This window comes from Hyaena hyaena, unplaced genomic scaffold (assembly GCF_003009895.1).
Source record: "Hyaena hyaena isolate Hyena2069 unplaced genomic scaffold, ASM300989v1 scaffold_219, whole genome shotgun sequence".
Taxonomy (NCBI): Eukaryota; Metazoa; Chordata; class Mammalia; order Carnivora; family Hyaenidae; genus Hyaena; species Hyaena hyaena.
In genome coordinates, this window is record NW_024080850.1 from 2333159 (window position 1) to 2347585 (window position 14427).

The 14427-nt window shown below is 48.2% G+C and overlaps 1 protein-coding gene across 1 annotated transcript; it reads left to right on the top strand.

The window, feature by feature from the left end:
- The first annotated feature begins 9636 nt into the window (after positions 1-9636).
- On the top strand, positions 9637-10196 carry VPREB1 (V-set pre-B cell surrogate light chain 1). Its single transcript, XM_039242856.1, has 2 exons — positions 9637-9697; positions 9781-10196. The coding sequence occupies exons 1-2, from the start codon at positions 9652-9654 to the stop codon at positions 10194-10196; spliced, it is 462 nt and encodes a 153-aa protein (XP_039098787.1). The 5' UTR covers positions 9637-9651.
- The last annotated feature ends 4231 nt before the right edge of the window (positions 10197-14427 follow it).

Below are 14427 nucleotides of genomic sequence, written 5' to 3' on the forward strand. Positions count from 1 at the left end.
AGACCTATGCTGCTTTATTGAGAATCACGGGTACATCACATGCTTTTCTGGGTATCCTTGGTAGTGTGGTCAAAAGGATAGACAAATAGTAATTACTCATTTATTCACTCATTTCTGAAGGAGGAGATGCTTTCCTTTACTCCTCCCCTCCAGCTTTGGCCTTGACAGCACAAGGACCTGGGCATGGGGCAGGAATGCAGTCAGGGGACAGAGAGCAGATCAGCATGAAGGCCACTCCCCATCCTCAGTTGAGGAGAAAAGGCAGTGGAGGCACCGTCATCCCCATCTGTGAGGTCTCAGAAGGCTCTTCCTTCTTCTCAGGGTCTAGAATTAAGCTGCACAGACTCCTCTGCTCACAGGACCAGGGACCAGAATGAGGGTGCTCCTCCCTGCCCTGCTGTGGCGGGGACCCCTCTCTTTCTTGGGTCTGAGTGTCTCTGTTAGAACCCTCACCTGTGGGTTTTATCTTCATTTCTTGCTGGACTTAGAGGTTCTGAATCACTGGGTTTCAAAGTGAACATCCCCTTTCCCACTGAACTCACCCAAGCCCCGACCATGGCATTTCAGGCCATGGAAGAAGAAAATGTTTAAACATTAGGTGGTAAGAAACACCTTGGGGGAAGTTGTAGAAGGATCCTTCTTCAGTGCCTGTCCTGCTCTGCAGAACAGACGCTCTTTCCACGGGCACCCTCGTGGTGACCTTCCAGAGAGCAGCCTCATGGTGTTCTCTTGCAGCCACACGACCTCAACTAAAATGATTTCCAGCAATTGAGGCTCGGCACCCTCCTCTGACCTTGCCTCTTGCCCGGAACTCCAAACCCCTGTCCTTTACCAAAATAAATCCAAATTCAAAAGCCTGCAGGTATCATTTGTATTGTCTGTATTGTCTTCACAGGGGACAGAGGAGGAGTTCCCAGGGTCATGGCAGCCAAACCCCCTCCCACTTGTTATGAGCCAATCTCCCCGTTCCTCCCTCAGCCTCTCTACCTGGACACGCTCCTTTGTTAGCAGGAGCCATTCATACCTCTAGCTCCTCTCAGTAGAAACCCCAAAGTATCTCCCTGCTCAGCGCCTGCAGGATCCTCAGGGACCCCCTTCTCTAGTTGAGGTGGGTATCGTAAGTAGCACATATTTTACCTGTCACACTGATTCTCTCAGGACCATATCCTAAGTTCCAATGTAGCTTTTCCTTCTGCTGGAATATTTAACTCAAAGTCTAGGGGTCTCTGCCCAACAGGATCTGGAGGACGGGGGACCAAAGGCCTTGGTTTCCCCTGGACTCACCAAATTTCAGGCACTCTTTTCCTAATCCAGGTGCCTCAGGGTTTCAGGTACCAATTGTGGCATTAGGTTGGCAGAGGACTTGGTATATAAGGCAGTAGTCTGGAAACCAGTGGGGGAAAGGCAGTCATTGATGCTATTGTTAAAATTGGGTCTCCCTAAGGAGAAAAATTAAGGTGGACTCTGTATGTCACATCATTAAAAAGAAACGCAAATGCAATTAAAATAAAACCATAAAGATAACGAGTAATGTGCAGGAGCACTTTTTTAAAAAATGTTTTTTTTTTTAAAGTATTTTTTTAATGTTTTATTTATTTCTAGGAGAGAGAGAGACAGCGCGAGAAGGGGAGGGTCAGAGAGAGAGGGAGTCACAGACTGAAGCAGGCTCCAGGCTCTGAGCTGGCAGTCAGCACAGAGCCCGACGCGGGGCTCGAACCCACGAACTGCGAGATCATGACCTAAGCGAAAGTCGGACGCTTAACCGACTAAGCCACCCAGGCGCCCCTAAAAAATGTTTATTTTTGAGAGGAAGAGACAGAGGGACAGAATGTGAGCAGGGGAGGGGCAGAGAGAGAGGGAGACAGGCTCCAGGCTTTGAGCTCTCGGTGCAGAGCCAAACACGAGGCTCAGACTCACATATCGCGAGATCAGGACCTGAGCCGATGTCGGACGCTTAATCCACTGAGCCACCCAGGCGCCCCCTCTCCCCTCCCCCCCCCTGCTTTGTAACCTGGAGGTCTTGCTCTAGCATAGCACTATATAGAGGCGAAATAAATCGGTGAATATCAAACTACAAATTTCTATTCAGAGAGATAAAAGAGGCAAGTATAAAATGCTGGATTACAAACTGGGAAAAGATATTTACAAGGCAGGTGATTAAGGTCTGGGAAATGAGAAACCCACCAATCAAGGGAAGGAAAGGGAGTCTCATGGAAACATACACAGACATATACACTGGGCAAGTCACAGAAGGCTAAGAGGTAAAGACCATGCATTCTTTCATGGTAATAAAAATGCTGAAAATTAGGAAGAAAAAAAATCTGTGAAAGTGTAAGGCTTTAGGAAGCCCTTATACGTAAGTAGGGATGTAATGATGTGCAATGTTCTGGGCCAAACTGTCAGTGTTAGTGAAACAAGATGTCCCTCCATTCCTTCTAGCTGGTAGCTCCTCTCTCATCTGGAGCACTGTTGGGTATGTTCTCTTTCCCCTCCCCCCTGGGGAGGGGAGACATGTGGGGTATGTGCGACCACAGAGTGCGTCCACCTCCAGGGCAGCAAATCACAGCAGAATCACTTTGGAACTTTAGACACTATGAAAGTCTGAGGCCGCCCTCAGTGGTTCTTATTTGTTTGATTTGGGAAGGGTTCAGGCAACAGCCTGACTCCTGGAGATGTATTCCTTAAGTTTAACATTCATGCAAGCACACAAGCCACAAGTGTACAGCTTGATGAGCTCATACCAAATGAACCCTCTTGTGTGACTAACACCAGATAAAGAAATAAAACATAACCATTGCTCCACCTCTTAGGTGACAGATTTTTAAAAGAACCCTCCCCCAGATGAATCTAACAAGTGGTAAGATTTCTAGAAGTATCACACAGGATAGGGGTTCCCAAACTTTGTGGCATCTTGGAATTGATGCCTGGCTCCAACCCCCAGATGTTTTGGTTTAATAGGTATGGATGAGATGCAGCCATCCAGGTAACGAAGTACTATGCAGCCATAAACATCTAGAGAGATCTCCACACATACTGTAGAGAAGAAAAAAAAGAATCAGAAATAGGCTGGGCACTGCAGAACAAGAACACTGATGCATATTTAAAATACTGATAAAACCGCTATCATTTACTTAAGATATATATGTGAGCAAGAGAAAGGTAGCTCCTGACAGCTGGGAGCCTGCCTGGTCCTATCAAGCCAAGTCTTGAGATGCTGGGAGTTGGCCTGGTCCCCCAGCTCCTGTGAACATAAACAGTTTCACAGAACGCCAGCCTCAGACAAGGCCAGAGATGGATCAAGAAAAAACAGGACCACTCCGCAGTCCCATCTGCACACAGATAAAACACAAGCTATTGTTCAAACCACAAAACGACCAAATGCCCCTCACCTTGGTTGGCTCATAGGAGGGACCGCTGCTTCTCTACCAGCTACACTTTTAGACCTGATCTAGGCTCCTACTCCCAGGTTAGAATCAGGACACTATTCAATGGTAAAATCACCCCAGCTTCCTGACAGCATCCAATGAACCAGCAAGGCCCTGCTTCCTTGAACGCTGTCCAAAATTTCCTAAAGCAAACCCAAATTTATAATTCTTTCCCAACACCTTGTTACTGAGCCGCTTCACTGCCTCTCAGACTATCTAGTATCCAACATTGCAAGGAGTCTATACACCCAACCCTGTTTGCCTACAGGTGTGTCCTGGAAGTCTTTGAAGAGTGTTGACAGGTGCACAGGATTACAAATTAACCGTATTGAAACACAGTTATCATGACATTAAAATTAACACATCTATGAGATTGTAGCAGTTATCATGACATTAAAATTAACACATCTATGGGATTGTAGATTAATCTAATAACTATGAGAATTTAAATGTAGTGATAAGCATAAACCATATTTAGAAGTTGGTCAATAACTATAATGTGATATGAATAAAGCTGCAATTTCTATTGGTGACAAACAGGCATCACCAATACTGCGGTGGTTTGATACCCATATTCACCACTGAAGGAACTGCTAAAGTTTAGTTAGGGGTCAGTTGTAATAGAGGTGTAAATTTTATTCCGCCCAAGTTCACAAGCCACAGAATTCTATCTAGCCCAAGCCCCCGTTAAAGCCCGGTGCTGGTGTTCACGTATCTGAGGCCAGCAGGGGGCGCTGTGCAGCTGTCCTGAAGAGAACACCAGTGGGCACCTCCCTCCAGGGGACTCTAAGGAAGTTGAACCAACAGATCTTCACCAGGGTGTGAATGATCGCAGCTGTGTCCTGCCTGGACCAACAGAATCCTATTGAGACCAGGCGCCCCTTCCTCGCAACCCCCCACCCCTCTCCCACCCCGCACTGAGGTGGTTCCAGGAGGCCAGTCCCTTCCCCACCCCAGGCAGTCTCCCAACCCACGCAGACCAGGCCCTGGACTGGCCAATCAGGACACAGCTTCTTTCTGCATCTCTGCTCCCACGGAGGTGTTAGACATTAGAAGGACCTGGGAGACCGGCCTCTGCTGTGGGCTGAGGATCAGAGTTCTGTGGTACCTCCACCATGACATGGTCTGTCCATCTTCCTCAGCTTCCTCACTTTTTGCCCAGGTGGCCTGCTGATGGGGTCTCAGGAAACAGCACCTGGGCTTCTCTCCTGCCTTCCCCTGCATTCAGTGTGGCTCTCAGCTCCGGGTGACTGCTCTCTGTGTCTCCCTCCCTCCAGGGTCCTGGACGCAGTCAGTGATGACCTAACCAGTATCAGTGACAGGGGAGAGGTTCTGAGATACATACATGGTCACCATTTTCTTAGTAAAAATCAGAGCTCAGCGCAGAATTTGGCACAGTATTGGGCATGGAGGAGTCATCCACAACATGTACAAAATGGAACTCAGATGGATCAAAGCCTAAATGTAAGAGCTAAAGCTATAAACTCTTAGAAGGAAACATAGGAGCAAATCTTTGTAGCCTTAAATATGTTTCTTAAACATGACAACCAAACCACAAGCCAACAGCAGCAAAACAGACAAACTAGGTTCATGAAACCTAAAATCTGTGTGCATCAGAGGATGCTAGCAAGAAATGAAAATAAAATTCACAGAATGGGAGAAAAGATTTGCAAATCTGGTAAGAGTCTATTGTCTAGAGTATACAAAGAATTCCAATACCAATAAAAGCAAACTACCCCCATTCTAAAAGTGGGCAAAGGACTTGCATAAACATTTCCCCAGAGACGATGACTAACAAGCACATGAAAAGATCCTCAACATCATTAGTCATCCGGGAAATACAAATCAAAACCATAAGGAGATGCCACTTTTTGGCTAAAATCAGAAAGTCAGACAATAAGGAAAGTTGATGAGGATGTGGAGAAATTGGAACCCTGTGCATTGCTAGTCGGAATGTAAAATGATGAATTTTATCTCAATTTAAAAAATGATTTCTGGGGCATCTGGGGGGCTCAGTTGGTTAAGTGTCCGACTTTGGCTCAGGTCATGATCTCATGGTTTGTGAGTTCGAGCTCCGTATTGGGCTATGCACTGACAGTGTGGAGCCTGGTTGGGATTCTCTCTCTCTCTCCCTCTCTCTCCACCTCTTCCCTACTTGCTCACTTGCTCTCTCTCTGTCAAAGTAAATAAACTTTAAAAATTGATATCTATTATCCCCCCCTTAACTAGATGTGAAATTTGGAACACTCATGTGCCAATAGATCAATCATGTTGATACTTCTCCCAAAATGTTTTTTCCTGCAGCACTTGGGTGTCAGAAATTCGGAGGCCTTTATGACAGATTCATTCATAAAATTTGGCTGGATATAAAATGCTAGACTTAACTTTCCCCCCTTTTGTTACATTGAAAATATTTCTGTTTTTTCTTGCATCCAGAGGTATGCAATCAGTCTGATTCTGGTTTCTTTGTGGGTTATTTTTTTCTCTTCTGAAACTTTTAGATTTTATTCTTTTTCTTTAATCCTTAATTTTACTCTATGTCTAGGTACAGGGTTTTTCTTATCTCTTCACGGGCCATTTCAAACCAAGGTCTTTCATGTTTTTTTAAAAAAGTTTTGGTACATTTATCTCTACTATTTCTTTTTTTTTTTTTAATCTTATTCAGTTGTTTCTTCAGTGCTTTATTTTTTTTTAATATTTTTATTTATTTCTAGGAGAGAGAGAGAGAGACAGCATGAGCAGGGGAGGGTCAGAGAGAGAGGGAGACACAGACTCCAAAACAAGCTCCAGGCTCTGAGCTGGCAGTCAGCACAGAGCCCGACGCGGGGCTCGAACCCACGAACTGCGAGATCATGACCTAAGCGAAAGTCGGACGCTTAACCGACTAAGCCACCCAGGCGCTCCTAATATTTATCTTTGAGAGAAGGAGAGAAGCAGAGCATGAGTGGGGGAGGGGAAGAGAGAGAGGAAGACACAGAATCTGAAGCAGGTTCTAGGTTCTGAGCTGTCAGCACAGAGTCCAATGCAGGGCTCAACCTTATAGACTGTGAGATCATGACCTGAGCCAAAGTCAGACGCTCAAACAACTGAGCCACCCAGTCACCCTGAAAACCCGCATATAACTTTTGAGTCCCCCAAAAGTTAACTACTAATAGCCTACTGTTGACCAGAAGACTTACCAATAACACGAACAGTCAATTAACACATATTTTGATACTGTATTCTGACACTAAATAAGCTAGAGAAAAGAAAATGTTATTAAGAACATCATAAGGAAGAGAGAAAACTTTTATAGTACTGTCCTATATCTGCATGTCAGTGGACCCATGCAGTTCATACCAGTTATTCAAGGGTCAACTGTACTTACTTAGGATTCCCCACTAGACTCTACGTTCCATGGACACGGGACCATGGATATTCACAGTGGCTGCTCTTGAGCAAAGAGTCTCAAAGAACAGCTTAAGTGAAAGAAGAGGTCATATAAAACTCCAGTTCCCAAATTCTCCTAAAATGTCAGTAATGTGTCTTCCCCGGTTAGGAGCACCAGCCTGTGATATTGTGATTTATGATAAGATATAAGTATTTGACCTTCCAGTTCCTGGCAGAGAGCTCCTGAAACCCTTGAAGTTTCTTTTTTTTTTTTTAACATTTATTTATTTTTAAGAGACAGATCATGAGCAGGAGAGGGACAGAGAGAGAGGGACACACAGAATCAGAAGCAGGCTCCAGGCTCTGAGCTGTCAGCACAGAGCCAGACGTGGGGCTCAAACCCACGAACTGTGAGATCATGACCTGAGCCAAAGTCGGTCGCTCAAGCAACTGAGCCACCCAGGCGCCCCAACCCTTGAAGTTTCTTAAGTGATTAGAACTACGGAAGAGTCTTTTGTTCTTAATAGGCTCCAGACAAGCACACCTGTAATAGTGGGGTGTGGGTGGGTGTGTAGTAGGTGGGTAACCCCATCTGCTTCCTTTCCTGCCCTGGAAGTGGATTTCTTTGACTTGGGCTGGGAGCTCTTTGGCTACCTACTGTCAAGATGACCCCAAAGGCCTTCAGTACAGACACCAGAAGGAGCTGATTGGCAGCAGCCCCAAGGGAGACAAAGTCACATCTGGGTGTTTTTCTGCACTCTGCCCTCGAAATTGTTGCATATGTGGATCACCTTGCAGCCATTTCTAGAATTTAAAATGAGTTCTTGGGATTCCTAGTGGCTCAGTCACTTAAGAGTTGGACTCTTGATTTGGCTCAGGTCATAATCTGACATTCCTCAGACTAAGCCTCAAGCAGTGAGCCCAGAGCCTGCTTGGGATTCTCTCTCTCCCAATCTCTCCGCCTCTGTCCCACTCAAGTGCATACTATCTCTTCCAAAAAATAATTACATAATCTTTTTTATTTATTTAATTAGTTTATTTTTTAATATTTTTATTTATTTCTAGGAGAGACAGAGAGAGACAGCGTGAGCAGGGGAGGGTCAGAGAGAGAGGGAGATACAGAGTCTGAAATAGGCTCCAGGCTCCGAGCTGGCAGTCAGCACAGAGCCCGACGCGGGGCTCAAATCCACGAACCGCGAGATCATCACCTAAGCGAAAGTCGGACGCTTAACCGACTAAGCCACCCAGGCGCCCCAATAAATACAAAATCTTTAAAAAATGTGTTCTCATCTCAGTGTCTGGTTCTGCTTATGGCTCTTGAGTAGAAACAGCAGCTCAGATCACCCACCCACTTGGGGTGACCCCTTTTCTTTTTTTCTTATCTTTCTTTGGCCTCCACCAGAGAAAGAGCTGACGGCTCCTTTACTCCCTAGGCTTCCCTTTGTAGCTGTGCCTTGCTGAGAAAGTTCTAGAATGACATGAGGAGAGAAGGGATGATGGAGTGAGATGGTTGATTTCATGTGGTCCAAGGGATGCCCAGATTGAACATTACTTCTAGGTGTGTCTGTGAAGGTTATCTCTGAATGACATTTGCATCAGAACCGGTGTGCTCATGAAAGCAGGTGGCCCTCCCCATGCAGATGAGCATCTTCTAGTCCATGGAGGGCCTGAACAGAACAGAGAGAGGGAGGAGGGTGGAATTTGCCCCTTTCTGCTTCCTGTCTGCCTGCTGAGCTGGGACATCGGTCTACTCCTGCCCTTGGACGGGGCTTTACGCCATGGACTCCCCTGGTTCTTAGGCTTTTGGACTCAGACTGAGGTGCACCGCTGGCTTTCCTGGGTCTACAGCCTGCACATGGCATATCGTGGGACTTCTCAATCTCCATAACCAGGAGAGGCAATCCATCATAATAAATCTCTTCCTAGGTACATACCCTATTGGCTCTGTTTCTCTGGAGAACCCTGGTTAACGGAGGGACGTAGGTCTTCATCTGAGCATCCCAGCAGCCTCCAGCTGCACACCCCGCACGGCTTTGTGGCTTACATGGAACAGAAAACAGGCCTCAGGCCTTCGGGAAGTCCTTGGTGATGGGGTCAGGTCAGGTGGAACAGGGATGGGTCTGGCCAAGGAGCGGGCCGAGGACCAGGGGCTTCTGCCATTCCCGCCCCGGGGGGAGACTGTTGTGAAGAGCAGAGTGTCAGGAGAGCCGGAGCACGGCCTCTGCAGGACGCCGATGGGGGGAAATGCAGCTCTACCTCTGCCCCCACCTGTCCCGGGCCGCACATGGGGGCCCCCGAGCCCCTGCTGGTGCTTTCTTCTCAGAAGCTGTGGGTCCCTGCTGCTTCATTCTAGAAGGGAAAGGGGGCTGGGTTTGGTGGAAGGGAATGACAGGAGCATGGAAGGGGACAGAGTATCCCACTCACCCCAGAACCCCAGAATTTCAGCTGCACGAAGCAGGTGTTTTCACCCCCCCGAGGATGTGTCCTTTCTACCGGCTCACCAGGCATGTCAGCTTGCACAAGAACCCTATTTCTGTGGGGTTCAGCTTCCTCAGGAGGACCTTACCTCAGGGATGCAACCTTGTAGGCTGGTCTCCAGGGCAGTGGTCCGTGAGCCTCAGACAGGTGCTTCCTCCCCAGACGCTTTGGTGGGGAAAAGTAAAGAGCCACAAAGGCTGCCTTGGGGCCATTCCCCAACCGACACTGCAAACTCAAGAAAGTTCAGGATGGTGGTGGCCAGAACCAGGGGTGCAATGGCCCCACCCCTGGGAGGGGACAGAAGCATGCTGGCCCAGCCCCGAGAGGGTCCCAGGAGCCCTAGCAGCACAAAGGAGACAGAACTCAGCAGGTCCACACCATGTTGTGGACTCCTGTCCTGCTGGCACTCTTCATCTACTATGCAGGTGAGAACACCCCAGCGCTCACCTCCCCTGGCCCCATCTCCCGCCCTCCTCTGCAAGTTGCCCATGTGCTTCTGTGTCCCCAGGTTGTGACTCTCAGCCCCTACTGAGCCAGCCGCCATTGGTGTCCTCGCCCCTTGGAACGACAGTCCATCTGGCCTGCACCTTGAGCAGAGACTACGATGTCAGGGTTTATAACATCTACTGGTACCAGCAGAGGCCCGGCCTCCCTCCAAGATTCGTGCTGAGATATTTCTCCCACGCCGACCACAGCCAGGGATACAAGATTCCCCCTCGCTTCTCTGGATTCAAAGATGTGGCCAAGAACACGGGATATTTGAGCATCTCTGGGCTGCAGCCTGAGGATGAGGCTATGTATTACTGTTCTGTAGTAGCCCAGGTCTCGGATAAGGATAAGGAGATGAGGGGAGAGAGGAGGGAAGGAAAGGAGTCTGCTGTTCCAGGGTCCCAGGCACCGCCAGACACAGTTACCTTGAACTAGAGGCCAAAGGGCACACCTCCTCAGAGAGGGGCGAATATGGGCGAGGAGGGTGGGCCGTGGGCTTCACAGAGCCCAGAAGAAAGCCGATCAGCTTCTTCCTGTTCAGCAGAATTGCTCAGACACCACGAATGTGGGATTGGAGGATTAAAGTTCCTTGTGTCTTGAGAAGTTGTCTTGTTGAGTTTGTGTGTCTAGTGTGCCAAATTGTACTGAGGAGGCCTCAGATGTTCTAAGAGAGCTCTCATTCTCTCAGTGGGACACACCCTAGAACCAGTCTAGGGTGAAGGCCCAGGAGACCAGCTGGTCACAATGCTTGGCCCAAGGCCCTGCTCTTGTGCGTCCTGGGGGGCAGGGGCTGCACCCTGGGGGGTGCTCCTGTTGAGGACAGTCTGTTCTGTTGTGCAGGAGTTACAGGGTCAACAACATAAAATAAAAAACAAAAAACCAACAACCCTTTCGGGCCTCTGGGGAGGACAGTGGGTCCCCAGTGATAGGTCTGAAGCGGGTCCTCCATGTCGGTACCATGACCTTGGAACAGACAGTTCTCTGTTGTGAGGCCGTCCTGTGCACTAGGTTGCTCAGTAGTATCCTTGGCCTCTACCCAACAAATGCCAGCACCTGCGGCCTCCTGCCCCTACTGATGACACCCAGAAACGTCTCCAGGCATTGCCAAATGCCCTCCAGGTGGCAAAATCTGCTTGATTAAACACCTTTGATCTCGGTGAGAGAAATGGGTATATTCGGCAGGGACTCACAGATATTTTCTATGAGGGGCCACAAACTAAGTCACTTGGGCTTTCCAAGCTATGATCTTTGTCCCAACTACTCACCTCTGTCCTTACAATGTGAGAGCGGTCACAGGCAATACTACGTAAACAGATGGGCATGGCTGTGTTCCTAGTTAACTTTGTTTACAGAACCATAGGGCTGGGCCAGATATGGCACCAGAGCTTGCCAGCACCTGCTCCGGAGGAACACTCCTGCCTCTGGGTTTCAATGCAGCTACGCTTGGTGGGGTAATCAAGGTCAACCTTAGTTCCTCCTGTCTGGTAACTCTATGGAAACCTCTGGACCCCTGGAAAACCCTGGAGGCAGGGGGAGTGGCCTCTCTGATGGGCTTCTTGGGTGAAGAGGGTCCTGTAGCCTGGACCCATAGCAGACCACCTGGGTGGTGGGTCAGGATGTGCCCTGCAGAAACAGACCCCATATACAGGTGCATAGACTGGACATGCCTCATACTCAGGGAGGTGCCAGGCAAACCATCCTCTCTGTAATCCCAAACTTGGCTGAGAACATCCATTTATCATGGGGTCCCCCCAGAGAGTGGGCCTGTGTCAATACTGGCCTTTCATGTGTGCAAAACAATGGTCTCAGCTCGTGACATGTTCAAGGTACCCTCTGAGCTTCTATCTCCTCAAATGTATGCATTACCTTTGCCCCTGGAGAGGGACCTCCAGGCCCATGTTCCTGAAGGCCAGCCAGGTGGGCCCACCTATAACCTGCTGTTCTGCTTTCACCCTTGTGATTCTAGGATTCCATGCCTTGACAAGAAATCCAGAGAGCAGAGAGTCAGGTTGGGACTCTCCGTTATCCTAACACTCCACTCTGCCCTAATAGGTCCACAGAGGGTGAGGCCTTGGACTAGGGCCTCAGGCTAGCCAGACTGTGAGTCTCAGCTCTGGTCAGCCTAGGAAGGGCTGGCCCCATTTGGATTCTAGGCCAACATCCCCATTGTCGTATGTAAAGAGGATCATAACAGTACGGACTGATTTCAATAAAACAGTTAACTGTAATGGCTCCTCCACAAAAGAGTAGTGTTAATATTTCCTCATCAGTCACCACGCCTGGCCTTCCTCCTTGTTGAGTCCGGTTCTTTTAGCCTGAGTCATTTCTCACCTCCACCATTATCTGGCCTCCTGCCCGTCCCCCTCTCCCCCACCCAGAGCCAGCCCTGCCTGCACTCCTCTTCTCTAACCTTTGTCTCTCACCTTTGAAGGCACGTATGCAAGCCACGTTTGTAATTTTCAATTTTCCATGGGCTACATTTTTTAAGAAAGGTAATAAGAAACAGGTGAAACAGGTACATGATTTTTGTGAGTATTTATTCATTTTGAAAGAGTCAGAGAGAGAGAGAGAGACAGAGAGAGTGTGTGCTAGCACAAGTGGGGGAGGGGCACAGAGAGGGAGAGAGAGAATCCCAAGCAGGTTCCTCTCTGTTAGCAAAGACCCCTAGTCCTTGGCTTGATCCCATGAACCTTGAGATCATGGCCTGACCTGATATCAAGAGTCAGACGCTTAACCAACTGAGCCACTGGGTGCCCCTAAACGATTTTTTATAGTACTTTCTTTTTAACTCCATACATCCCAAATATGATCATTTCGGCATGCCATCAATATAAATATTAGCTACCAGAGGGTTTAATCTCTTTTGAAGGTTTCTGCAAAATCTTCAAACTCCAGAGCGTTGTTTGCAATCATGGCTCCTTTCTTTTTGGATCAGCCACTTTCCAAGTATCCAACACCTGTCAATGCCTTGGGTAGCACCATACAGATCGAAAGGATCAAATTCAGACTCATGATGCAGACTTTGGAGGCTGGTCCTGATCTGGTCCTAAGTCCCAGGTCTTTTTTTTTTTTTTTTGATAGTTTACTGCCAAGTTGGTTTCCATCTAACACCCAGTGCTCATCCCCACAATTGCCCTCCTCCATGCCCATCACCCCCTTTCCCCTCCCCCCACCCCCAACAGTCCTCAGTTTGTTCTCGGCATTCAAGAGTCTCTCATGGTTTGCCTCTCTCCCTCTCCCCCACTATTATTCCCCTCTTCTCCCCCATGGTCCTCCGTTAAGTTCCTCCTAATCCTCCTATATGTGCAAACATATGGTATCTGTCCTTCTCTGCCTCTAAGTCCCAGGTCTTATCCACCCCCTCTAAGCCATATTAATCCATCTGCAATTGATCCAACACCTTATACTTGTTGCTTCAGACCCTTTCCCCAAGCCATTCATTTGCAGACAGGACTTCCTGTCTTCCTTTACAGTGTCCTCCAGCTGGCTTCCCCAACTCAGGGCTCCACTATGATCTCAAATCTCACTCTTAGGCCAAGATTTCCCTGACCTCTTTAGGCAGTTACTAGCTTCCTGCCATGTGCGGTCATTGTGTTTTCCTAAATATATTTAGCATCTACCAGACAGACCCAAATTTACTTTGCAGGTCTCTCTCCTTCACTAATCTGCAAATTCTCAGTGGGCAGGATCCCTTCTACTCATTTGATGTGTCTGGTAAACACGAGGTGATAACAGAGTTGAGCGAAAAGATGAATGAGTAATTAGTCACATGACTGAATGAATCCTTGAGGTGCAAAGCCCCTGCCATTCTAGAATCCCCTGAGATGGCTGGGGTCATTGGGATTCCCTAAGAAGGGAAATCATGTCACGTTAGTGAGTGGCCACTTTCTGTCCATCTGTCTGTCTGTCTTTCTGTCAGAATTTTTCTCTCACATATGTGCGCGCGCACACACACACTGACACACAGACACACAGACACAATCACACACACACACCTCTGATGCCTCACATATAAAGCTGGGGATTATGTACAGCAAGTGGGAATGATGTGGGGAGGAATAGGTCAAATTGGCCAATGCAGAGAGAACTTTCTGAATCAGTAACAGAGGAGAGAGATATTGAAGGTGGGGGGATCTGGCCCCTGATACTGTAAGGAGCTCCTCTACCCCCATCACCTCTAGGCCTCTCTCTACAGGGCTCCCATGTGTTATACAGAACAAAGGTGTGTGGTGCTCAGAGCTGTGGTCTGTGTACAGAAATGCTTGACTCAGCTCCCGAATTTGAGACAGAAACACAGAACCCAATGGGCTTGGATATGGCACCAGTGGTACTGAAGTGGGGACCCAACATTCTCACCTGAGTTAGGCCCTGAGATCCTTGAAATCTGGGGAATACCCAAGGGTCTTGGGGGATGGAGTGTGCCAATCAGACAGAGTGAAGACTCGAGGGGCTCTCAGAGCATACAGAAGGCCAGCATGGTTGTGACATGGTTTGGCAAGATGAGCTCGGGGAAGTGGCCCCAAACAACAAGGAAGGGTGGTATTAACCTCCAGAGGCCCTTTAGGGCATGGAAGCCCCTGTGTTTCATCCTAAATCATGTTTTTGTGATGTGAGCACAATGCCCAAATCCATTCGTCCATTACTGGGTGCCAGCTAGGGATGTCCT

Excerpts from the sequence above, each read along its gene's own strand:
- VPREB1 (XM_039242856.1), top strand. The coding sequence starts at position 9,652 with ATGTTGTGGACTCCTGTCCTGCTGGCACTCTTCATCTACTATGCAG. Across the intron at positions 9,698-9,780 it reads ACTCTTCATCTACTATGCAG|GTTGTGACTCTCAGCCCCTA; the intron begins GTGAGAACACCC and ends CTGTGTCCCCAG.